This window comes from Haliaeetus leucocephalus, unplaced genomic scaffold (genome assembly GCF_000737465.1).
Source record: "Haliaeetus leucocephalus isolate CR32 unplaced genomic scaffold, Haliaeetus_leucocephalus-4.0 Scaffold751, whole genome shotgun sequence".
NCBI classification, from domain to species: Eukaryota; Metazoa; Chordata; class Aves; order Accipitriformes; family Accipitridae; genus Haliaeetus; species Haliaeetus leucocephalus.
In genome coordinates this window covers 5956740-5983818 of record NW_010973187.1, presented here as the reverse complement: position 1 = coordinate 5983818, position 27079 = coordinate 5956740, and the positions used below count along the sequence as shown (strand labels likewise).

Sequence of the window (27079 nt, the reverse complement as noted above, 5' to 3'; positions counted from 1 at the left end):
TGAAAACTAAAGGTTATTGCCTAAAGGAGTACAGGACTTATTATGGGATGCAGGGAGGAAAAACATTTTGAGATTGTATAAAACTTACCATGGGACTGTGACAACACGCAAAACATTATGAAATGTTTAGGGGAAGGCACTAGAGGCAGAAAAAGACAGTGATAAATGTAGACAAGGGAGAATGTATGGGAAAACAGCAGGGAAAATGGATAAATAGGGCACCCAGTGCAAATGGGTGGCTGGCCAGTGCACTTGCCTGACTGACCCCTGCCCTTGACCACAACTGTCTATCCTATATCGCCATTAAATGCTATTTCTGTCTTCTTTGTGGGTGCACTTTCTGTTATGAGTGTGTATGTGTGAACTCAAGCCAACTTCAAGCCAGACTGGCCAGCAAGTAGAGGTGCTCATGCATCTAGGTGCCAACAACTGGGGGACACCAATGGGTCAAGACTTCAGCAACTACAGAGACCGTTTAAAACAGGCTACTCGGGGGACCCATATAGCATGTGTGTGTTTCCATGAAAATTCCACTAGTGGGCTTCCATTCTGAGGATCTGGAAAGGAGGAACAGGACTGGTCTGTCCGTGCAGTTCTTGGTTGAGTGCTCTGTGTATGTTTACGTGGGTGCCAATAAAAGCACTGGTTTGAGTATCTGTTGATCTGTGTGGCCAGCTGCATACACATTTTCTGTATGTGAGTGTGTGTGCATGCACACACACCTATTGGGAATAAGCACTCAGTCTCATTACTGGCTGGCCCTGGGGACACAGAAGTGCAGCAGTCTTGCGCTTACCTATTTAGCTGGGATAGGAGGAATACCCCTGGGACCCAAAGCCCTCCACATTTGGCTACCTCTAACAACTGGCATGGCTAAAAAGGACACACACCTTTAGCTAGTTTCTTAGCAAAGCTATCCATAACCTTTGAAGGTGAAGTGTATAAATCTGCCTAAGATTCGAGTTCAGGGTAGTCTATACCTGCTAAAGCAGTCCTTGCATCTACTGGACACACTCCATGGAGTTTTGCTAAGGCATTTTGTTAACTACTGTTTAAATAATTAAACATTTATTTAAATAATAGTAAAAAAAAAAAATATTAACATTCTCAGGCACCATTATACTTCAACTGGATGTCCTCTGGCTCTTTTAATAGCCCTTGAAATTCCTATGTGTTAAACATGTCTGAAAGGAATCTTGACCAGGTCTTTCCTATGTGTTTTTTTTCCAAGTCAGGACTCTATTGTACACCATTGTAACAGAAGATAACACAAATAACACAAAAATACAGATGAAACAAAGTAGATATAAATTAAATTACCGGAACATATTTAATAAGTTGCCTTGGAGAAACTTGTAAACAGATCTCCATAAAGAGAAACAGCACCTTTACATAATAGTGGTCTGCACAAAAAAATCACGCATTCTCCGGCAGCATACTACAGCTGAGGTACCCAAGGAATAGGGTCTACGCTAATCTGTCATCTCAGTAATCCACCTACGGATATCAAGAGTACTTGTGAGAAAGGACTTTTTTCCTTGATCACCAATAATTTCTTTTTAGGTTCTCCATTCTTTCACTTCTGTTGTGAAACATAAGCATTCTGAGGAAGGCAGTATCTTTTTTTATTTGGCTTGCTCGACTAATACTCTGAAACATTAATTACCTGGGAAGGAGCCAAGTGAGACTTCAGACTAAGTATATAAAGACTGTTTGTACTCCTATTTATATTATATTAGAATGAAACATTTTATTTGATAAAAATGTACTTCAGAATCACTATGGCTGATCACCCTTTTATATCTCTTAGGGAAGTCTTGGTCCAAAGCTGTATTACAGTCTTCTCATAGCTAAGACACCAAGCAGCAGTGGAAATTCCTGATTCTTGTCACATACGCAACAGGAGCTGTCAGAAGGCTTTACGCTGTCGTACTGAGGATGACAAAGCACCACTCTGAGGAAACCACCGCACGTGGTCTCCTATGCGTAAGGTAATCCTTTTATAGGAGGATTCATAAAGAGCAGAGCTAATTCCAAACATCTTCCATTCTAGTTCATGGCATGGAATAAACAGAGGTTGATACATCCGTTTGGTATGTGGGCATGGCAGGAAGTGAATGGTTCTGTGGACAGCGGCCACAGCAGCTGAAGATGACAGACAAGAAGAATCTGCAGGTCCTGGTGTTGGATACAGAAAAACAAAAGAGCTGTTCACTGAAACCTGTAGGAATTTCAGACCCCTTTTCCAACTACACAGAAAAATCACTGCTGGATACTCTGACACAGTGGTTACAAAAGAAAATAAGACTCTTTATAGTAGTATTAATGACAAAATCAGTTCTCCCAGTTTCTGCCAGAACTACTGCTAATATTTAAGCTTTGACAACACAGAACAAACACATAGCTTAACAGTTTCTGTACTAATATGGCCTTCCTTGCCCCCAAAAAAGATATACACTACTCTATCCCCATGCATAGTGGTACTGAGCAACAGAAGAGAGGACAAGTCCTTGCCTTCTTAGAATGCTGTGAACATCCCAGTAGATTTGGGGCATAGGAAGTTGTTTCATGAAAACAAAGCACTGAATTCTTAAAATGTTTCATGTTACTCCAATGACATTTTGCCAAATAAGAAGTAGCTTTAAGAAATTCTCCTCCCTTCCACAGAATTACGCTGCTCCAGGTTTTGGAAAAAAAGTCTTCAAGATTCACTAGCACAACATTAAAATGCAGATGTTTTACAAGCTTTCAAGAGAAGAAAATACTATCTTTCAGTAAATGAGGGTATCACCAATTTACAGTCGTTTGTTGTTTTAGCAGACAACAAGATAAAGTTAGAATTAGGACACATCAGTACAGAGAGGTTATTTAAAGTGCCTTCTGAATATCTTATTAAACACAATAGTCAAAATTTCATACAAACAGAACATCTACATGGGATGTGGTTCTGGTCTGGAACATTGTCCAGTCATGGAAGAAAAGCAATCAATCAGCCTGACTGACCTAAAGCTATAATCAGATGAGGAAACCTGTGTAGACAGACTTGGTAAAGAACTGGCACTCCTTCATTTGTAGCATATATAACAGGCAGAGCTTGGATCTTTAAAGAATAAAAAAAGAGAAAAAGAGTGAAGCAAAAGAAAGGGAAATAGCAATTCACTATCTGTCTAGTCACAATCAGCAGCATGAGTTTGGCAGGCATCCTAGGTGAGATGACTTTAATACTTGTTTTTAAGGCAACAGTAACTGGATTTTGTCAGAGTTTACCCAAGCCTAAGGGTGAGTCTTGAAGAAAATACAGAAGCACCTGGGGCAGATACTTGCTCAGGAGCATGAAATTCCTAAAGGCAGAACTAGTAAAAGACCTTCTGGTCACAACATCCTTTGGACAGAAAAGGTATTTTTCAATCAAACTGAAAGACTGGTGGATATCCTCTGAACTGTATGGCAGGATTCACAGCAACTCACAAGCTGAGAGATGCCACAATTTCCTTATAATATGCTTATAATACACGAAATACGCAACAAAATGGAATACTTAAATTGGCATACATTTGCTTAATCTGTTGCTTATCGTCTCTTGGCAACTACATCAATTGCGGATCAATGAAAACACACATATCACATCACAGTAAATTTACTGAATTATATTAACATTTAAGTATTTCATTATTCATTTGTAAGTATATAATGTGAAGATGCAGAAAGCCACAGATTAATTTATCTTGTAACACAGCACAGCGACAACAGAAATGCAGTCATCTGGCATAGGTACACATTGTTTTATGCAATCTATCAGGTAACGTTCCCTCACCATCTGTCTATGGGCCTGGCATGGACATTTTAGTGAAGTCATGATTAAGACTGTGATTAGGCAAAAAGTTTCAAATCCTGAAACAAACTGAATTTGTAATAAAAAGCTTTGCTTAAAATGACCTGTTACTTTTTTGCCGACATTCTACCCTGAAGTGGAATTGGAGTACCTATGTTTACCTTGGAAAGTATATTGTTCAAGTCATAGTTTTGCAATTTTTTTTTACATACATGGTTTTTTAGCCATTAACTAACTGTGTTCTAATCATCACTGGATTGCTTGAATTAGTTTCCAGTGAACAGTTCTCTTACGGGAAAATCTCATACAACCCCCCAGCACCTTCACAATCTCTCCCTTTCCCAAAGTTCTCTTATTTTAGTTCCAACAGTAAGTGCCAAAACCCGAGATCTGTGTTTTCAGAAGGTATATTAGAAACCTCCCTGTAGTAAGTATCTCACAAATAACTGCATGATGAAAAGCTCTTAAAGACAAAAAAGAAATAAATAAAAAAATAAAGTAGTGCACAGAAGATCACCTGAATAGTAGGGATACTAATGATACATCTCAGTAATGATTAAATATCAAAGTACATGATTTTCTTACATATACCAGAAATTCCAGACAGACACAGGAATAAACAAAGTCTACCACTAAAAAATAAAACACACTTCAAATTCTAAGTATTTTCAAAACCTACTGATGAACTGATACAGGTGCTATCAGCTCTAAAAAGAGTGCAGTGTCCCCTAAAAATACCACCTTGAGTGAAAAAGCTGCTCCACAAGTGACTGCTTCTACATAGGCTATTTCCAGTTATTTCTTTCCTACACAAGCACAATGGCATGTTGCAGCATTCCTTGTCTCTACACCTCTTTCAAACTTCACTCAAAAGCTGTGCATGCTAAAACAATGAGCCTGTGAAACCTTTAATATGAAAAATACGTAAAACACAGGATTTATTCTGGTCCAATTTTAGTAATCTATAATTAAGTATCTAGTGTAAGAGAGCTATACAGGCACACTGTCACCAGAGTTTGGTGGTGGAATGAAGTGCCTCCCTGGACAAATGGCTTAGGGCCCACATTAAGATAGCATGATTTCCTCCTTATTTCTGAGATAAAATACAACAAATAGCAGTATTAGCTTGCAATTTTGAAAAAAGGGGAAAAAATATACACTGTTCATCATTATCATATATTATATAAAGAAAACTGAAAAATTGAAGTTGTATGACTACTAAAAATAAATCTGAGTTGCCCTGAAATAGAAGTTAGGCAAAATTTCTTTTACACTAAAAAAAAAAAAAAAAAGAAAATTGGGAAGACAGCTAAAGAAAAGATGGTATTTTAAAAACGTGTTTAAAAGTTAGTGGAACTGATAAAATAGTTGCATTATTCTGATAATTATTTTTTGTTTCAATGTTACTTACATAAATAACAATAGAATTATCTTATAATGCCCTATTATCTAATAATTACTCCAAAACATTCATGTGACACACAGCAATGTCAGCTCACACTGAATGTTGAGCTGATGGTTCTTCTACTTTTAAACATGTGTTTTATTCCTGTACTTCATTACAAGTGACACTTCTGCCTTAGGAGTAGTGCATCCATGATTAAATTAAATTAAAAAAAGAAAAAACACACAACAACAACAAACAGAAGAAAAAATTTCCACATGTTCCTAAACCGGTAGGAATCCTTCAGGATCATAAATTGTTTCACAATGCCTCTTATATCAATATTAGGTCTCTTAGAAAAGGAAGCAGACAGTACTCAGCCTCCCTCTTTTTTCTTCCTCCTCATTAATTTAAGATTTCTTCCTCCTTCACTTTATCCCTGACTGCATTCTTGGCATGACCTGATGAAGAAACCACGTAAAAGCACTGAGAAATACATTAACTTGCTCTGCAAAGATAAATTACAAAGAGTGAGGGGTACACAGAGCACAAGGCTAAAACAAACAAAAAAATCCAACCAAAAAAAAAACCCTAACCAGAACAAAACTGAAACCAGTTGTCCTTAAACCTTGCCTGCACCACTCCAGTGTAAATACTTCTACACACTGAATAACACAAACTTTGCTGTCCTACTGTCATTTGAAAGTATCTTCCCTTTACTGCTATTTATAAAACCCCTCAAAATCATTAAAACTGAATTATATACACACCTGTTATCTACTTTAAGACTGCTCATGAGTGGCTGCTATTATTTTTTTTTTTTAAAAACACTGAAGCAGAAATTCATTTCAAAGAAATGTGCATATGCAGCCTTTGTGGAAAGACGGGAAAAGAGTAGGTCAAATACTTCAGACTTACCAGCCTTGCTAAATAACCTTTACCAGTAAATACCCTGTGGTCAAACTGCATTGCTAAGATGACATAAATTTAGAATCCAAAATCAGAGCTAAAAAAATACCCAATCATTTGTCCTAGAATATGAAAAATACTATATACATTAGGTTTGCAGTCTAAAGAGCAGAAAGTGATGGAGGTGGAACAAATTACTTTTCTCAAAATGAAACAGAAACTTACAAGGAATTCCACAAAGCCCTTAAAAAGGCAAAAAAGAAAATCTGTAGAGCTCAAAAGGGTTGACTATACTGTACAGGAGAAGACTAACTCATACAACAGAAATGAAAGTTTTTGCTTTCTTGGAGGGTTCTTGAAAGACCATCCTCCTCTGTTTGGCTGCTGCTACTTGCTTTCTAATGACATTTGCAAGGCTTGGACAAGTAACCTCATGCAGCCTCCACTGAAACATAAAGAACATGGGGGTACATGGTAGTTAAATTACTACTTATTAGATAAAGAAACCAGGAGTGTGTCACATGGTAAGCATGCTGTGGGAAAACACTTCCATGCTATACTTAAAGCTCAGACATCCAAACAAATCAATTCAGTGTGACAAGCTACAGTAGGTTACCTGATCCACTGTCACCGTCCATGTGCACAAACGCATCTGTAGTTACCCGGGTTACCTTATCAACAAGGAAGGAGGACTTTGTCACAGGCTGCTAACACGTACACGGGCAGCATTAACTACTCAGAAATTTAGGACTTGAAGATGCTGTCTGATTGTGTCTGCTTAATGAAATATCCCATAACACACCAAAAGACAGATATCTTATCCCCTCCATCTGCAATTACATTTTTTCGGGGGGGGGGGAGAAAAGATGAATCTCACTACAAAAAATGTCTCAGGTTTGTATTAATTTACTTTCAAGACTGCAATGTCTTTAACATCTCGGAGGTTCCTCAATAAAAGGGTTCATCTCACTTTCTTGCTAATGTCTCCTAAAAGCTTCTTAAAAACAAAACAACCAACTATCCTAAGAGAATGCTGCAGGATTTTCTAACATGTTGAGCTTCCACAACAGCCAAACCATCCATTATATTCCAGCTTCCTTCTCATCATTTTTTTTTCTCTAGGAGAGGGTAACACGTTGAACTTGCCAAGCGAGCAGGAAAACCTACAAACACTAAACTGCCTTGTAAAATAAAGACCAACCAAAGAAAGAGGCAAGTAAAGGGCTTCTCTCTCCTTCCCTATTCCCATTTCATGAGTTTCTGTAAATGCACAGAGCACCTCCTCTCCCCTCCCCTCCTGCTATGCAAGCACTGTCTAGCAGCCTCTGCTAGTGTGGAAAACAAGAAACAAGCCATGGACTCTTTCAGATCTTCCACCCAGCATTTCCACCCAGAGAACTCAAGCTTCTCAAAAAGTCCAACCACTAGGAGCAAGGGTAAAAACTGATAATAAAAAAAACAAGCAAGTATGAATTACCTTTCTGTGTTTGTCAAAAAAAACCAACTCCGCATATTTTCATGTCTGTATGGTATGAACACACACTGCAATTTTGTTATACAGCAGACTGAGGACAGTTTAGCAGTTCAGACACTCAATACTATAATTTTTTTTTTCTTTAAAAACATCTTATACAGTAATTTTGAAAAGGCCTTGAAAGGAACTGGCAGCTAATAGGATAGACAGCACTGTTTCATAACAGCTTGCAAAAAAATTCAGTCTATTTTTAGATAGGTGAAAAGAATGTGGTTATTAAAAAAACAAAACCTCAGATATATTAAGTTGTTTTCATTTATAATTGACTACGTAAATTGCGCAGCTGATGTGTCAAATCAATCTCCAGGTGAACAGTACCACATATTTAAATCCTCAAAAGAAATCTATGTGCATATACAACATTCACATTTTAATCTTATTGCAAGATAATGCATCATGCTGTTACAAAATCTTACTTTTTAATGAATGGCATTTAAATGGATCTCAGACAAATGCATCTTTTTCTAATTATGTGTTATAATCCTTTACAGGGACCTATTCATCTAGGAACACCATTAGTTCAACTATGAGCATGTTTGCTCAAAAACAGACTGATGACTTTTAGGGTGCTGCATAACATTCATATTAATAAATATCTACATTATATACAGAATTCCCTCCCAGCAATGCCAACAAAAGCCCTTCCAAAAAATCAAGTTAACACCTGTTTCCTTTACTATTTTCACCCCATCATCCTCTCTGTTATCACCACCATTTTATTAGTCTTGTATTTAAAAATTTTAGGCATCAGGGTGGGATAGAGGTAAACAAACAAAAATTAACATTTTCTTTCATGAGTCTTGATTTTGAATAAATAAATAAATAAAATATCTCTCAAAGCTCCTCTTATATTTCTCCATTTTGGAAAGGTGACTTAACAACCCATTCCCCCCCACCATTTTCTGTATCTCTCATTGCTGATATTTTGTTATACTACTGCTAGTGAAAGGCAATGCAGTTTGCTTCTACATATCTTGCACAAATATACTTACAAATTAAATTAAACTGCTCATTTTGTTTTTTAAAACCATGCATGCCACACAGCACTTGAGCATTTTGAAGGATGGTCTTTTAGCCTGTTTCCTTAAGATAGCTTTCAGTGCATTATGTCCTTCTATGCTAAGCCATTCAATAAAATGTACTTTAGATAATAATTTCAGCTAAACATACAGTCTGAGTCCTTAAAATTAATATTTTTTTTTGCCAACGTTCAATATTAAAATAGCAAAATAGAACATTTGGATAGTCTTTTGCATACAGCCAAAATGATTACTGTAAATAATTTGAGGGGAGGGGGGATGCTGCTCTGGATTTAAGCGATTTTGAAAATAAAAATCTCTCCTAAAATTCAGTCACAAGCAAAATAAAAGTAAGCAGGGCTGGATCATTTAAAATCAACAAAATAATCAGCAGGAGGTTATTTCACATCAGAAAACTTAATGTGCGTTTAGTACCTCGAAATATTTCTTTAAAATGAAACAGCTACTTGAAATGGTAATAATCTGATTGACAGATAAAATAATTGCTTTAAAAACACTTCTGAGTCATTTTGTCCTTACCTGCAGGCATGAACCATTACTGCATGCAGCGACTGCTCCATTTCCTAGCACAGACTTGAACAAGGATCACATCTATCTTACAGAATGTGACTAATTGGAGGATTTGCGATTCCTGAGCTACTTTGCAAAGGACACTCCCTTTCCACATAACAGGACATGAAACGCTTCACCAAGTTACATTTCCTACGCATCTAAATTGAAAGGAACCCTTTGCAACCGTGGAACGGCTTCCTGCAACACAACGAAAACGCGAGGTCTTTGAAAACGAATTTAGAAATCGAGATGCTGCTTGCATGACAGTGAAAAGGAGCAAGGTCTGCAACACCAGCACACACAAACCAGCAGCCTGCTGTAGTACGATTTGCATGCTGCAGCCCAGTAGGCTTCATTAAAAAAAGAAATCAATTAATCTCTGCAAAAACGCACAAAGCTTAACCAAAAAGAGAGGCTCAACGGATACGGTACAAGAACCAGCATGCAATACGTAAACAATGCTAGCAAACTTGCCGAGGAAAAGAAAAAAGCCCTGCGCCGCTGCTTGGCAATGCTACACCATGAATCGTTCATGCAAGAGATGCAGCTGTACCTTTCTGAAGAGGACGACTTCTCAGAGTTAACTGACATCAGCAGCTCAATCTTCTGCTTGATTTCTGGAAAAATCAGAAAATATTCACAACCGAGACCGCCTGCCCTCGCTTTCCGAAGTCTTATTAGCCAAACGATTTTGTTTCCCTAAGCCCTTTTGTTCGGAAGGAGGCCGCAGGAGCCACGGTGCTCGTGCGAGGGCCGGCCCAGCCGCGCTCTGAGGGGACGAGGCGGGAGGCGGCGGGCCGGGTCGGCCCGCGCACATGACTGGGCACGGCGGCGGGCGGAACCATTCCGCGGGCGGGGGGGCGCGGGGGGGGAGGTCGCCTCTCCCGCGCGGGAGCCGACGCGGTGACCGGGCCGGTCCTCCCGCCACCGCTGCCGGCCGGGGCGCGGAGGTGAGTTTCTGAGGGGGACAAGGCGAAACAAAGGGTTTATGGCACGGATTGTCCTCCCGGTTGGTTGTCTAAGCTGTATTGGACACCCTCGAAAACCTTCAGATCAAAAGCCCTGAAAAATATGGCTCTTTGAATCATTTTTGTCACAAAGAATGAAGTATTAAATCACTACTTTCATGCGCGGGTTCGAAGTCAGACATGGAAAACGCTACGCATACCTGGATTTTATTTTTCAGCGCCCTGTCCCTAAATATATATATATACACTATAAATTACAAAAGAGACTCCAAATATACTTTGAAAGTAGTATTCCATTTTCCCTCGGTTTATTAGTATCCATTAATTCCTAAGCGGAAACACCCGCCCGGCTAACCTGGGCTGAAACCCCATTGCTGCCGTAACAGAACGCGCCTGGCAGGGCAGCCCCGCACGGACACGCGGGCCAACCGCTACCGCAGGGCAGATGCACCCGTGTGCCGTCTGTCACTCGTTTCACAAGAGCCCGTCGAAGCACAAGAGACAGCCGAAAAGTGAATTCACCAGGAGCTCTGGAGTCAAGAGGCTTGTGACCCAAAAAAACCCAAAGAATAATGTCACGGATGCCAGCATCGTTTTAAGATCCTATCCTCGCCGGAGATCGTAGTGCCACCTATGGAAATACTGGTAAGACCTGTGCAACATTAAGACTATGTCCGCTTGTCTACAACCCAAGTAAACTTCAGCAATTAGGGATTAACCGTTCTAGGACAGGAGAGCTTCAACCTGACTTATTTCTTCTTTCTTTACATATATTTCACACACAAAGCCTCAGAAATTTCTGAAAACAGGAGAAAGAAGAGAAACTAGATTTTTTTCTTCCTTTTTTTACCAAAGTTAAAAAATTGTTACTGCTACTTGAACGACTTTATCACCCTCGTGCTCTGGTGGAGGGGTGCAAGTCAGCAGCGATCATCACCTGGTTAAGCGTATGCCACTTGTTCTCCCCAAAATATACAGACCGGAGAAGCTTCCAAGAAGAATCTCAGTTCTCGCATCCAAAGTAGTTGTTTCTCAGAGCTTTCAAGACATGTCTGTGAAACTTCCATGTGTCCACAACCAGGTCCGCTGCGCGACTGCAAGGACCACGCAAAACTTCCTTTACCATTGCCCATCCCAGGCAGCTGGTGCTTCTCCAGTCACAGCTACCAGATGACTTCTCTGCCCACCCAGACTCACGTCCCAACACAGGCAAAAGTTCAGCTGCCGCAGGAATGTCCAGCCTGGCAGCTGGGAAATTTGTGTTTAAACTGTATGAAGGCAGTGCAAAAGATCAAATAGACCAAAGAACAGTGGCATGGCGTGATCAAAAACATCTACTGCAGGACTCAACCAGGTATTCAGAACATTGCAAAAATATTTCTGTGAAAGAGACTGCCTTTAAGAAAATTCAGGGGAAAAAATTGCTTTGACAAGTCTCTGAATATAGACTACTCGATATTACACAGGTTAAAAGAAAGTATGTACTTCTTTTCCTTAAAGACCAGCACACCTGCATTTCCTTACACATTCTCTCTTCATACTCTGACCCAGTATGGTTCAATATGAACAGGGATGCTTTGTTACACATTGTGATAACACATTTGTGCTGTCAGTACTAAAAGCGAAAAGCTACACCACAGAAATTTTTGTGGTATGGAGACTAAAGCTTTGGACAGCTTTGTAGAGAAAGCTTATCCCTTTAGTACTCTACTTCTTCCCCCCACCCCTCCTCTGTATGAAAGAATGTTAGAAGGCAGCTCTCTCAGTTGCTTACCCTCACTTTTGGACAGAGATAAAATTGACAACTTGGAGGTGCAAACTAAAGATAATTTCCCCTACCACAGATCCTCGACACTGACTGACTAAATATGGTCCTCAATCTCCTAATCCAACAATTTTTTTAATTACTTCTGAAAATGCTTAACCCTGTTAAAACTTAAAATGGATTACATAAACAGGTATTAACAAGGCAGGATTTTATGGCAAAACAAAATCCACAGAGCTTGGAATAAAGTCATCAACTGACCCATTCCATAAGCAAGCCTCCAGATAGGCTTCTCAATGAATGACTAGAGATTATTACACTTATACTTTATTGCTAACAACACACTACAAGATATTAAAAATAAAATCCAAGATATAAGTTACTTCACTGCAAACTTGAAGTCCCTGGATACTCTAAGATATGCACAAAGGCATTTCCTTCTGATGGCATTCCACCACATAATTTAGTTTTACTATTTGCAACAAAGTGGCAACAAAGATTTATTTAATATAGCAAAAAGAATTTAAATAAAATGAGACTTCACAGAAAAAAAAAAAACTAGCATCATTAATGAGTGTTCCATTCCACAAGCTGATAAAGCTTCCATCACAAGGTTTTGGGGGTTTTCTTTCTTTCCCCTCTCTGCTTCTCTCCTGTCAATTTGAAATATTTTATTTGGGATTTACCTATCTTTGTCTCAGCTGAGATTTTTGCGAGTGGACCCATTTCGTTCATTTTTAAAAGCAAATCTGTACCTTTACACATCCATACTGCACCCCCAAGGTCAGGCTGATACCACCATTATCACTCCTCATACAAAACTTATCATGGAAATAATATCACCAAAATAAGACAAATGAGTTTTACACTAAGTGCCTTTTAGGACAGAAGAGAAAAATGGCTGCAGAAACAGCAATGTTATCCCTTATTTATAAATTACATATCCAGAAATTGGGGCTCATTTACAGAATTTATTAGAACATTCAAGTTGCATCCCAAGTCTAAATAAAAAAAAAGAAAAACTCTCCAAATTGTGGTTACCCTACCACCCACTCAGCCAGCCTTTGCAGCCCTGAAGAATGCAAATTACAGTAATATTTGTTAAAGTCCAAGTTAAAAAAAAAAAAGGGGGGGGGGGGGAGAAGAAAAAGAAAAGTTTTACAACCAAGCAGCTCTTCCTGAAGGCCTCTTGGTTCAAGCCCCACCAACCTGACACAGAGAGCTAACACTTCAACTTTTGGTTGACCTCAAGTGCTGCAGCACAGAGGTAAATGCTTGGCTGTTCAGGACCAACACCCATTACAGATTCAAAGAAAACCACCTTTAATGGCTTTTATGAGTTATTTAGATAACTATATTGATCAGCACACAGACATACAGTGAACCTCTACTTAGCAAGCAAGCACTTATGTTCTCACGGAAGATTTTTGGACTGTCCTAATTTCAGAAGCAACAAAAAGACGGCACTGTAAGTAGAACCACATCCAGAAGAATAGATCATAACACTGTGGCTGAAAAAAGATGAAAATGAATGAAAATTAGTGCCTGCAAATCCCAAAGCAGCAGCTAATACAATATATTTACCAAGCTACAAAATAACAATAAATTCAGTTATGGGCAGCAGTATCATCACCAGCCCCCCAGTTGTTCCATGCACTTTATCAGCCCACTTTGAATAATTTTACGTTGTGTACAGATCAAGTGGCAGACAATTGGCTCTCATCCAAGACCTGAGTGAAGCAGATACACTAAGTCTCTAAAGCCATACTATTCAAGCTGTGATTGACTGAAAACAAAAAACAAGCTCAGAAAGGCTCTGCACTGCCCAAAATGGCTTCATAATCACATAATCATCATGATTTTTTAAATTTTTTTTTAAAAAACAAAGCAGAGACTAACCATTTAGAGGAATCTGTGCTCAGACTATTTTTCTTAGCCCAGTTGTTTGCCTCCTCAGAGATGTTCAGGTGTAGGTTGTGGGTTATATCAGAGAAAAAGGCATCTGATAAAGTTAAAACAGGAAGGGATCTCCATTTAGAGAGAGATCACTTGCACCACCAAAAAAAGGGGAGACCAGAGGCTTGGAAAAAATGGAGAGGAGAGCCCTACAAAGACATGCTGGCAGTTTGTAAACTCAAAGGGGATTTGTAGGAGAGCATCATGCCAAAGGCTCCAAGAAACCTGAAGTTTCCACAACAAATCTAGAACAAACTACCTCAGAAAGGGTAAAGGAAGAAACTCCCCAGACAAGCCAAAGAGAAGCTATTTTATTTCAATAATATGAAAGAAGAAGAAGAAAAATAATGTGATATGGGAATTGGGAACCTCTGACGAATATATACATGATCTGGAAAAAAGAACAGGGGAGCAGGTCTAGTCTGAAGTTTTGTTTATTTGTTTTTACCAATAAGAAAAAAAAACAAGAGTTCTCCACAACAAAAGAAAAAAAGAACCCTAGCTGCTGCTTAAGCACAGATGGAAAAGTGTGGACAAGGTATACAACACTGCACAAACTGTTCCTTATGACATATGGGTAGATATCAGAGTCACCACTATTTCAAAGTCAACTGACAGAAGTCACTGTTTCACTAAAAACTTATTAATGTCTATTGCAAACAGATTATCTTGATGGCCTACAACACGTTCATCAGTCAAGATTAAAATATCTTACTGACAGTGCATGTATTAAATTTATCCAGGGCAGAGAACCACTGTTGCAGAACTCAACTAGTACAGCTTTTATTTTTTCCTTTTGGGAGCAAGGGAAGAGACAGAGTGGCAAGCTAAACATACTACCTTCAATTTGTTGTGATGTAAAGCCCTGCCATACAAAATTCCATACATCCCTTTTAAAATAAACATTATACTAAACAGATGCAAGAAAAATATACTTAATTTTTAATTAGTAAGTAGGCTCATCCACATGTTTTGTTAATCTAACCTGATCATAAACTAGCAGATTCAGTGCTTTTCTTCCATTTTCTGTGCAGTGTATACATTAGCACATGAGCTCAAGATGCTTTTAGCCTTTGTTCTACAATATCTTTAAACATCTCCTTCCCCATCAATATCCATCCTAGTCTTATTCCCCATTGTCTTTTCCTTCGTTACGTCACATTAGTGGTACAGCTGCTTGGATCTTACATTTTACCTATTAAAACTCTTATCTTGCGGTAAGTTGACAGTACTTCCAGTGTTACTGTTAAAATAAATAATTCTGCTTCCCAAATCCTATAAAACCAGACCTGAGAATAGTATGCAAAGCAAATTAACCAAATGACCCATTCCAAGTAAATTTTCAGCCTTGAAACCATGAAATGCGTTAGGAACTTCAGTATTACTAATGTGATTTTATGGGGACAGATCTATGTTTTAAGTTGTGAATAGTTGTTGCACAAGTGACATACTACACAGCACAAAAGAAGGCAATAAATTAAAATTCTCCTGATGAGGCCCAGGGTATCACAGAACAAAATTAGGCAGATTTACACAAAACTTGAGAGGTTCACTCCTTGATCTCTTTTAGATAATGTACTTTTAAAATAAGAAATAGTTCTACAGAACTGCTGAAACCGCAGGCCCTGGCACCAAGGGTTTCAAAATGGCACAAACACAAAGCCTAAATTCGATCAACATGTGAGTATTAAATGGGGTAGTATGGAAGCACAAAGAGTATAATTACCCTAAAATAAATAATTCTTCCAGATGTTACTAAGCTTTTGAAGTAAGAAAAAAAAAAAATAGTAGCTTTATGGATTTCTTCAGGTCTCTTATGCACATCAACAGCGATGCTGATACACAAGCCAGTGACTGCCTCGCTGAAGAATGAGGGACAGAAAAACAGCTGTTTGCAATCTCCTGTTGCAGAGATTACATTAATATTTTTAGTATTATTCTTCTTCAGTATCCTAAATAATATTTCTGCTCAGGGCATGAGGAAATTACAATAGAACTTTTAAGGTCATGCAATACTTGAAATACTAAAATCACCATTTTAAAAAACTGTTTACTTCGAATTGATAAAACTAACCCCCCTCCTTTCCTTAAGGGGTGTATAAAAAAGTCAGTAGTATCAAAATGCACAGCATTTTAAACATTTATGTAAGAGTCATGTTTTAGTGACTGCTCTGAATGTAAAAGTGTATTTTAAAAAACACTCCCCCACCACACACACAAGTAGTAGGGACTAGATGAAAGACACAAAGGGGGAGCACAGATCCTTTATTTGTATACACTGCACAAGTCCACATCATAAGCACCAACTAAACCTGGGTCCCACTCATGCTCAGCTCAGCAGGCATACTTTATAGGAGTCCATATCTGCCCAGAAAAAAAAACAAAACAAAACAAAACCAAAACTTACAGAAATCAAGAGAAAAATGTGATTAAAAGAAGTATTTCATTTTCCCTTGCATAAAGGGGGAGATGGATTTACTCAGTATTTACAGGAACATTAAGTGGACTTAAAGTTAACAATACTGAGTCTTTTTTTTTTTTTTTAAAGAAACTATAGGTTACATCTGATCATCTCCTAGTGATCTCAGAGATACAGAAACACTGATTTTTCACATTTCTGCTATACTTAAAACTCTGCTGGAATCATCTGCTCAGGTACTTTTTAAAAAATATTTTCATAGTAATATCACTGTTATCCTTCCAAACTGAATTTTTCATACCTGCGCTGAGGTTGAAAAATAATACTTTTACAAAATATTCTGAGGAAAATCTGTCTTCCTTCAAAATGGCTGCCACCACCATTAGTACCCAAGAGATAAGTCTACCTTAAAGACAGGTATCTTTCATGCAGATTGACACAGCCAGTTGTTCAGCGCTGTTCTCATTAACACAAATGGGGGCCAAAGCCAATATGAAAGACAGTATATACCTTTAACGGTAGCCATTGCCTTGTTTTTGCAGAGGAAAATGGAAGACCATCCATTGAGAACTTACTGAACAATAGTATTCTATTCAAGAAAAATAGCAACATTAGTACTATTGTTTTAAAACTCCATTTCACTGAATCTTCACCATAAGGAGTACATGGAAAAGCATGGGATTCAGAAAGGAATGAAACATGGTAGGAAGAAAACATGCACTGCAGGAGATCTCAGGGTGGAAACCAGAAGCTTGAGAATATCCACCATACGGTTAAGTTTGTTTCTGCTTCTCCAAAAAAGGAAAAAAGCATACAAAATACACAGATAAGTTTGCCTTTTACTTGTTTAAATATTTAGTTTCCAAATATATAAATATACAGCCTAAGTCACCTACTTAATACCTCTGAAGAATTTTTAATACAGTCAAATTCTTGAGTTTCTTGTTTATGTTTATATATGGACATTTTTAAAGGAAGTTTGTAGATAAACTTGAGGAAGCATTAGGTATTTAAGAAGAAAAGCATTAAGGTATGCTACAATTACTCTAAAAATGGTCTATTATAAACCCAGGGAAACAGAATTACAGTTAAACGTAACTATCCATTTGAATTTCTTTTAAGTCACCCACATAAATTTAACTAAGCCTTGTTGACATAATCTGGCATTTGATCTTTTGCCAGGCTGTAGTATTCATTAATAAAGTGCTTACTGAAACACAAAGATGACATTAAGAGGAATTCTTCATTTTGGTAGTTCTCCTGGGTCTGGCAGCATTTGCTGTACCAGATGCATGCCCAGCACCAAGTTGCTGCTTTTCCCTCCCTCCTCCCATCTCAGCCCAATTGTTAGTTTGAAAATCTGTGGTTGTACAAAAAGCCATTCTTCAAAGAAAAACAAAATTCAAAGAAAAAAAATATAAGATTTAAACTTCTTTTTCCATAACTACTTGTCAGATTAAATACCGGTAAAGCACACCAAAGAAAACATTATTAAACCCAAATATGACTGTGCTTGTTATTTTCTAATTATTTGCCTTTATTATTGATATGTATTAACATAATCTATGTTATATTGTTTATATTATTTGCAATAATGTATTAGCTTTATATGTATTTAACCTTCATGAGAAAGGTTTTGTTTGGAGGGGACAAGGGCAGAGTTGAGAACATTTCTTAGAGTTGCTGGAAAACAGAAAGCTTATTCCTAAAAGTTTATCCATTCTGGGAAGAAAAAACCAAAACAACAAAATATTCACTAAGTATGTTAAAATGTATTCTCCTGTCCTTTAAAATCAGCTGACAACTGCTTCCTATTACAAGGCAAAAAAAAAATCTTCATATGAGAACAGTTGTATATAAGGTAGCTAGAGACAGAGTGATTTAAGAAATTATTACTCTGTTAGTTAAAACAATAAATTATTAGCTTTATTTTCCAAACCTTGTCTAGAGTGAGGCAAATGGTTTGCTGAGTGTGCATGGTCAGCTTTTCTGCCAAAGCTGAAAGAAATTGAACCTCTGGCATAATAACGGAGTGTTAGTATTTTCACACCCTCAAACTACATCACTTCTAGCATCTTCACTGTCTTAACTCACTAGACAGAATGGATAATTTCTGATTTCTAGTTTGAAGTATTTCTAACTTATTCCTTTTACAATCTAGTGTACAATTGTTACTGTGTTAGGATTCTTTCAATAATAGCATTTTCTTTCAGGTCTACAATTTGCCTAAATGCCTGAAGTGCTATCCAAATTTTCAAATACTATTATTTTTCCACTCATTTGTTATGTGCTTTTTCTTCGAAATTCGAGAAAAAAAATATATTGCTCTAATGTTGCAGAATGACAAATTAAATTCCAGTCTTAAGAAAAAACAGGTTTCTATTCATCCAAATTGAGTCAAGCATATGTTACCTTCTAAAGTCTAAAGCAATGACTCATAAAATCTTGCACACACTGATTCCTGCCTCTCCTAGGAGATGAAGCTACATGATTTACCCAGAAGGATTAAACTGGGTCACAATTATTGAATACATGCTATAACCTTAAACTCCAGGTTAGAATTTCTCCTAGGCCTTACTTTTTATTATCTTTCACTGTTCTAAAAAGCTTTACGTTTTTACTTTTTGTTACAAATCCTACAGTTAGAAACCCTTATAGTAGAAATATTTTTAAATTGAGGTATTTTGACAGGATATGCACAGGATGTTTTTCAGTATGTTCTGTCAGAGTTTTTATATTGTGATCACCACCACAGTATCCACATAACTGGCTTTTCCGAATACTCTTGCAAGGTTTTCAACATTCCTTATCCAGCAGATCATCAGACTCTTATACTCCTTGAATTCTCATCTGTAAAGAGGACATTGTCAGCTCTGTTCCTCTAGAACAACTGACAGGACTTGTTTCACCTTTTCCAGCCTCGTAAGAGGACAAACAGTTCTCAGAAAAAGCTCCATCAAAAAAGTACGTGTCATCCTGAGCACAAAGCAAGCCCAAAACCTCTCCACTTTAGCAGTGAGCTGTGCCCCACTGGGACATGGGTCCACCTGATGATCGTCTTACCCAGAGCATAACTCTTCAGGAACACTGGGGAGGTTACAGAATTGTCTCTGTCAAACTTCAATTAAGATGTTCCTTGTTGTTTACAAGGAAGGAGATAAGGGGAAGAGAGAAACAAAAAAGTGTTTTTACATGAAGAAGGAATGAGAGCATCTGTCAAAGACGGCAGGAGGAGCATCCTCAGCAGACATTAAAATTGCCAAAACCAAGATACTGATGTCAGCTGTACTATGCCACACTTGCCAAATAACATCCAATACTCCTTTTGGTTTTACCTATCGTTCCTTCATTTGGACACTGTACAACTGCTGTGTAAATAAGCCTGTCCATGTCCACTGTGTAGTGTAGGCTCTGGAAATCACTGGCACCAACGAATGAAATATTAAGGCTTTGTCTCACAGCAACCTTCCCCATATTACAACAAGCCTCGAAATTCCGTATCCGATCAGTTAGCCATCCTTCAGCATGCTCTTTGCAGCTTGTTTCTTGTTGAAAAGACAACTGAAGGGCCAATACAAACTCTTGAAGGACACTGAAATCCTCTGTTAGAGCCTGTCAGACCAACATCAATTACTGCAAGAAAAAGGCTTTGGATCATAGCACCTGCACACAACACCTTTGCTATCTCTGAGGTGAAGCACACAGCTGGCAGAAAAAAATTAACGTGAAACCATCACCACTTTCCAGTCATTCAAAATGCACATGCGCTGTGATCATACCCGCTTCTCACATGTGGATGTGCCTTCCCACTACCGTAACTATTGCCAACAAAAGCAGAGAAGGAAATCATTGTCTGTTGTAACAGACAACTAGTAGCAACAATGAAGCCATAACAATCGTACCTGAGCACAAATATGATTCTCCTGTAATGTAGCATCTTTTTATTATTTTAAAAATTATTTTAGCTAACTAACTAGATCTACCTATTCTTAAATTACATCTTGATCAAGTTTAAGCTTTTAGAAACAGTATTTTTAGTAAAGCTATAATAGAGAAAAATTAAATTTGAAAATTATTACTGGAGATAAAATTGTACTGATTACAAATTTTAAACATGCATGCAGTGCCCACGAAAGGAGGAACCTTCTAATTATATTTCAAGTGTGTTTCTCATGTATACTATTTTCACTCTTTTAATTGCCAGTGCCCTGGATTTACATAGCAATATGAAAAGACACTGGGGATTTTTCCATAGGGCTTCTCCCTACGCTAAGAGTGGACATAGTGGTAACACAGGAAAGTATTTATTTAAACTGATACAGATGTTAAAACACCTCAACACTGATAACTTGGCAAAATCTTCAAGTAAAGGACATTCTTTTATTTACACTTTCTTTTTTGCAAGGAACAGAAATACCTTTAATTCTTCAGATGCCTGTCTTTGTAAAGTCTGAATGTAATTACCGTATAATACATACGTGTATTGAATATCTATCATTGAATATATAGGAAAAGAATATAGTATACTCACAAAAGCAGAAAGAAAAAATGAGGTGCTTCCAGATAAGGGAGTGCTATGAAAGCCTTCTAGACCTGAAGAACTTCCATCAGGAGTATTTTTAATTTTATAGATAAAACATACAACACACACATGCAAAGACATGTCAAAATATCCCCTTGCTTTGCTTTTGCGCTATTCTTCGAAGAAATGGGATGTTGATTTTTCATTTTTCTTTTAAAAGCAACATTATACATATACAACAACAATAAATGACTGGAAAGGAGTCTACAGAAACATCTACAAACTTTTACTGCAAGATTTAAGAAAAAGGAATAAGTATAAGAAACTTAAAAAAATCTTATCAGAAAAAATTCTGGCTGCTAGAGACAAAATATTTCCATAGGAAAGAAGGAAGTTAGAAGTAACCACAATCGTGAAGGTATTTATATAAAGCAGAGGTCTGTCCAGACATGCGATCTGATCTTGCAATCGGTAAAGCTACTTATACCTCCACTGCTTTTTTTTTTCCTCATTGATGTCTCATCTAAATTATATCATCATCATCAGCTAGTGCTGATGATGAATTCAGAGTGTGCTTCGCTGGTCTGCAAGCCCACCTCTTGAACATTAAGACTTTCAAGATTTTTTTTTTTTAGCTCTACCTTTTTTCTTTGCACACCCTCGGCCCTTCTCCATCTGACTTCCCTGTCACTTATTCAGCAATCACATGAGAAACCTGGTATTGCCTTATCTAAAAGCTGGCTACAAATAGTTTCTTCTGCGATGAAGACACAGTGATGTAGGTGGCAAGTCATCAACATCCACTCTGCAAATGTGTGGTGACATCATTCAGTAGCTAGTCACCGTCCTTCGTTACCTCCCATCTCCTCCTACATTGTATGAAGCAGATTTTGTTGAGCAATGCTGCTAAAAGTGTAGAAGTACGTCACTCAGCCTTCTCCTCCCCTGCAACCCTACCAGCTCCTCTCCAGGTCTCAGCCCTGGTGGCTAGCATCTAGCGAGTCAGCAAATGATGTTATTTACACATGTCCACATGTCTTCTTCAAACTGTAAAGTTAGAACTCCTATACATTTCAGTCTTTTTCTGCATACATGAGCAGAGCAAAACACCGTGACTTCACTGTTGGCAAGAAGCATCTATAAATTTAGGTTTTCAACAACACGGTCCTATTTTTGGCAGCTGTTAGAACAACACTTAAACAATATACAATGTTGAACAGAGTGCCAACAGTGTCAGTTATGTCTTTCATAAAAATAAAACCCTACTGAAACTACAAGAAACTTTGTTTTAAAAATAGACCAAAGACATCAAAAGGAAAAAGAAAATGGGAAGAAAAAACAGATTGGCAGGTAATATTCTACCTACTACTTTAGGTTTCACTGAAGGCTCAGATGAAGGCTCCTTAGAGCACTTCCCTTTTTATAAACTCAGGGAAAAATGGAAACCTATGTTAAATAAAATAAAATCCTCACAAAAGAGCACTGAAAGTTAAATTATCTGAATTCTCTTCCAGTTTCACTGTCCTATTCACCATTCCCTAAAGTATCTAAGTTTACAGTCATAGAAGATACGTGCTTGAAAATCGGATCATTCAAGTTTCAACAGGACAGGCAAGTCTAGCCCACACAAAGCCTACCAATGATCATCCTGGCTCCCTCACAGTGAAGGAAACACACTTCAAAGACTGTATTTTTAAATGCCACTACTACTTCACCCTACTTATAGGAAACCTAGAATATAAATAGATTTATATAATCTTTATTTGCTCCTCGTATTTAATACCCATAATGAGATCATTTTTCCTTTCCTTTTTATGCATATATAAAAAGTAAGCAATAAGCCAACCTTACAAGTCGATTCTAAACAATATCATTTTTTTAAGTCATAAGAATCACCAATTTACCTTCAAATGTTAACTAAGAACTAGATGAAGGAAAAAAGAGATGAGAAACAGTACAGAGACTGTTGAGAGACACAGGGAGCAAAATAAAAATCAGCAGAAATCACTGAGAGCAGAAAAAAATTGAGGAGAAAAATAAAGCAAAAATTCTGGGAGAAGGAGAAGGGAAGAACATTGAGAGGGAGAAAAGGTATGTTGCCACAGCAAAAATAGATAGCTGAAGACAGTAGACAAAGAAGGATGAGAAAGCTCAGGAGAGTGTAGGAAGAAAAGCAAACTAAAAAAAGACAAGGACTAAATCTTGCAAGGGAAAACACTGAATGTAGCAAATGTACTCAAATGAGCTTATGTGTGGTTGTTTAGGAGATGGAGGGCAAGAGCACTTTGAATATTTTAAGGAAGATCAACTTGTGCTCTTCTATGCACTGTCTACATGATACACCAGAATATGTACTGGAAAATAACACATCCTTCCTTCCCCCCCCAAAAAGGGAAATGACAGTAACCAGGTTACTACTCCCTCCACCCCTGCACTGCTCCTTCTACTCCACAAGCAACTAAGCAATGACAAGAGCAGCTGAGGAAGTGGCAGGTCCATGAGTTGTACCCACCACCTTACATTTAAACCATGTTTTGGAGGTCCCTATATACTGGAAAATATGATATATTAAGTACAATTTACACCTATTTTAGGAGAGTCCAAGTATATTTAGAGAACCTGTAGCATCTGCTTTTTTACATTTCAAATACAGCTTTTGCCCATAAAAAACTTGTGAATAAGGCAGTAGACTGACATCATGGACACAAAGTAAAAAGTGCATTTAAAAATAGGATCTTTTCCAGACTTTTATTTTTGCTGTTGTTTTTCATCCTTATTTTACTAGAAGACTGGGAAGAAAAGCTTGCTTTTTTTATTATTTTTTTTTAAATATGCAACACCCTCAATTGCTGTGTTAAAATTGGAAGAACTCCCAATCAACATGAGTCATCAAACCACTCCTCCAACAAGAATAAAAAGACAGCAAGACATTGCCCTGATTTATTTTCACTTAGAAATATCAACAGGAAAAGTGACTGAAAGTGATAAAATATTCAGACTTGCTTTATTCCCCAGGGACAATTACTGCAATTATTTTGTTCCTTTGTTAATCTGCTTCAGAAAGCACGTAAGGTGACTAGATAAAGGCCAGATCCAGAAGTATGTAAGAAAGTGTAAATTAAATTATTTTACATTACACTTGGCTATGTCCAAACGTCCTCTTAAAAATCTAGCTGGAACAGTTTCAAAAGCTACCAAACCCAGCATTTGTAGTGTAGAAATCCCTAGTGTACTATGGACATCATTGAGGGTATCAGCATTATTTTTAAAGAAAGAAGAAATTGCCTTCCTACAGTAACTTGTTCCACTGACCAAAGAGGCATGATGACAATTTTCAACCACTAACTTTTAGACAGCTACCTGTTAGTGTCTACCTCTGAGTTACAGCAGGCTCCTTTTGCTGTAGACGGGGAAATGGGAAGTTCAGGACAAAGTCATCTCATTAGTTGGTTTATCTAATCCCAAACAAGATGAATCACCCCAAGTGCCAGTGTCTCTCCACCAATAATAAAGTAGTCTGGGTAACCAGATAGGATGTAGGTGCCTACACTGCAGACATCCACATGAGGTCAGGTAAATCCCACCCTTGCTGTATGGATTCAGGTAGCTTTACCAATGCATATAATCTTCACCTATTTAGTTACAAATTCCTGTTGTGATTTAACATGGGATTAAGGTATCATTTAACATCACCCTTCTTTCTGTATTAGTTACACCAACTCACTTTCCTTCCACAAGATATAAACAGGGGAGGAAGGCTAAGGCTTTGATGTTTTTTTTGTTTTACAGTGGAGTCACTCAGATGTCCAAAAATGTTTTTTTAAATTACTATTATTCATTGCAATCCACATATGATAAAGTCTAGGAACAGGTGCTAATATAGCTACATTAGCACATAAATTCCCCCATATTGATGGCTTGCCTCCATCATAATAGTAACATTTATTCTTCCTTGAAAAATAAAAGAACAAGGATATGACAAAGTTTGAAGACAAGAAAGGCACAACAAATCAGGGATAGTACCAGTGAAGAAAAAGTGAAGCACTTGTAAAAAACAAAAAAATATTGAAAGAAGAGTGCACAGGCATGTTAGCTGAGAAAAATAATTTTAAAAAGACTAGACAGGGAAAAACAATCAGAAATTACTGCTGTATTTCCTTCTCATGTTCTCATTCTTATACTCATATTTGTGTAAAGTAACACAGAGGCTGAAAAAAATTTTTTTTAAAGTGCCATGGCAAGATAAACAATGAAGTACACAGCAGCACAGGGAAATTTAAGTAGTGATGTAACTCCACTCAGGCTGATAAATTTACATGGGATAAGTCTGAGTGGATATATTTGTGGATTGAGATACATACAGGACTGTACAAACATTTTCAGCCTTATATTGCTTCAAATCTCTATACAGATGAAATTTCTGGTTATCAAACCAAACTCTTAAAAAATGGAATAAATCCACACACTAAAGGCCATTGCAGAATCAGTATTTTTACTTACTGCCCTAGAGAATTTAAAATTTCAGTGGGGATAAATACATCGTTATTGTCATCAGCACAAAAAAAGAGCTATCAATGTAGGCACTATATTGTTCCTGGAGTGCAAGTCTGTGCGGGACCTGTTCTGCATCCAGGGCCAGGCTCTGAAAGAATCTGGATATTGCCACAGTTACAGCAACCATTATTGACCCTTTTCAACTCAGCTGTGCATTTTATATTCTTTTTTAAACTTTGAAGCTAATACCATATTATGACTTAATGTCTGAATGGGTGAACTAATGTCAGAAGACAAGATTTTAGACACACAGCCGGTTCAAGAAACAGAATCCTCAAATTGCTACTCATAGGAAAGACTTAAGTATCTTATAGTAGGGCACATTTTAGCAAACAGCAATTGAAAAGTGACTGAACAGAACAGTTAAACAATAGAAGACTTAGTCCTGTAACCATTCATTGAACTAAGGTTTTAACTGAAGTCTACTATGAGGTGGCTGAATGATGGAATAAAAATGAATCTTCCAAAATCCAAGCAACAGGCAAAACAGAAATAGGCCAGTGAACAAAGATAGCACCTTTTGCTGTGTAGCAAAATCTATCCCAGAGTGCTGACATACAGTGTCTTTCAGTTCTGACTTACCACTTTTATTATGTTTATACTAAAATCACGTATGCAGATGGTTTAAAATATAGATAATATACAGTTAAAATTTAAGCCAAAAATGTGAAGATAAAGTGAAAATACTGTCTAAATTGTAGCTAGCTTTTATTATTAAACCACATCACAAAGTATCAATTCTTTTATTCTGCCAGTTAACCTCCAGTGCCAGAACATCTCAATATCTTTAAAGCAGCTAACCAGAGGCCATCTAGTGATGGCACCAGGGAGGGCAGGCTCATGTCTTGCATACTGCCATGCATACAGTTTGGTACCAAAGCAAGCTTAAATATCTCTGTGTTACACTCCTGACAACAGTATATGCATATTCAGTGTCCAAGCAAGTATAGTTGTATGAGATACTGTTAATCAGATTTTAAAAACAAATAAATACATGAAATACAACCATACTCCAACTACTTTCCATGCATTTCTGGCACAGCACACACAAAAACCAGTCAACTGGAGGATGATTTGTTTCCCTCCACTTTTTTTTTTTCTTTTTTTTCTTTTAACTTCTCCTCTGAGATGGGGACATCAGTGTTTTGCAAAACAGCCTGAAATAGCAGAGGGCTCACACAGGTTTGGGATTCTTAGTCATTACAAGGTTACAAAATACCAGAAGTACCTAACTATTAGGTATTAGCGTTGACCATTTGGCCCTACTTGCACAGTCTCGGTGTACAAGCAACTAAAGCAGAGCCCATTTCTGCCTCTGTTAGGAAGGTTTCCTTTACTGATTACTTTGTTTGAAAGCCAGGACAATAATGGTATGTTTTCTGTAACTGCTTAGTTATATTTCTTTGTTCTTAAGGTCTCTCCTCAAGCAAGAGCTTTTGGCTTAAACTGGTTTTTCAATACTGCTTGTCACACAAAGCTCGTGCTTTCATTGGTATGCTTTGAAGAGGACCTTCCTTCATCCTCTTGTCCTTGGAATACCCACCACAAACATTCCAGATTGCCACTAATTTCACAAATTTTGCCTTAAAGGTTGAAAGTTTACAGCCAAGTTTTGGCACTTTTTGCCAGTTAAAGGGTTTTTGG

The 27079-nt window shown here is 37.6% G+C and overlaps 1 protein-coding gene across 1 annotated transcript in view; it reads right to left on the bottom strand.

Moving 5' to 3' along the window:
* Nucleotides 1–10033, bottom strand: part of SRPK2 (SRSF protein kinase 2) — a 100956-nt gene extending 90923 nt beyond the window's left edge. Inside the window, exon 1 of the mRNA XM_010580896.1 lies at nt 9805–10033. Coding sequence (XP_010579198.1) covers nt 9805–9842 — 38 coding nt within the window. The 5' untranslated portion in view covers nt 9843–10033. The remainder of the gene's footprint in view (nt 1–9804) is intronic.
* Between the last annotated feature and the right edge of the window lie 17046 nt (nt 10034–27079).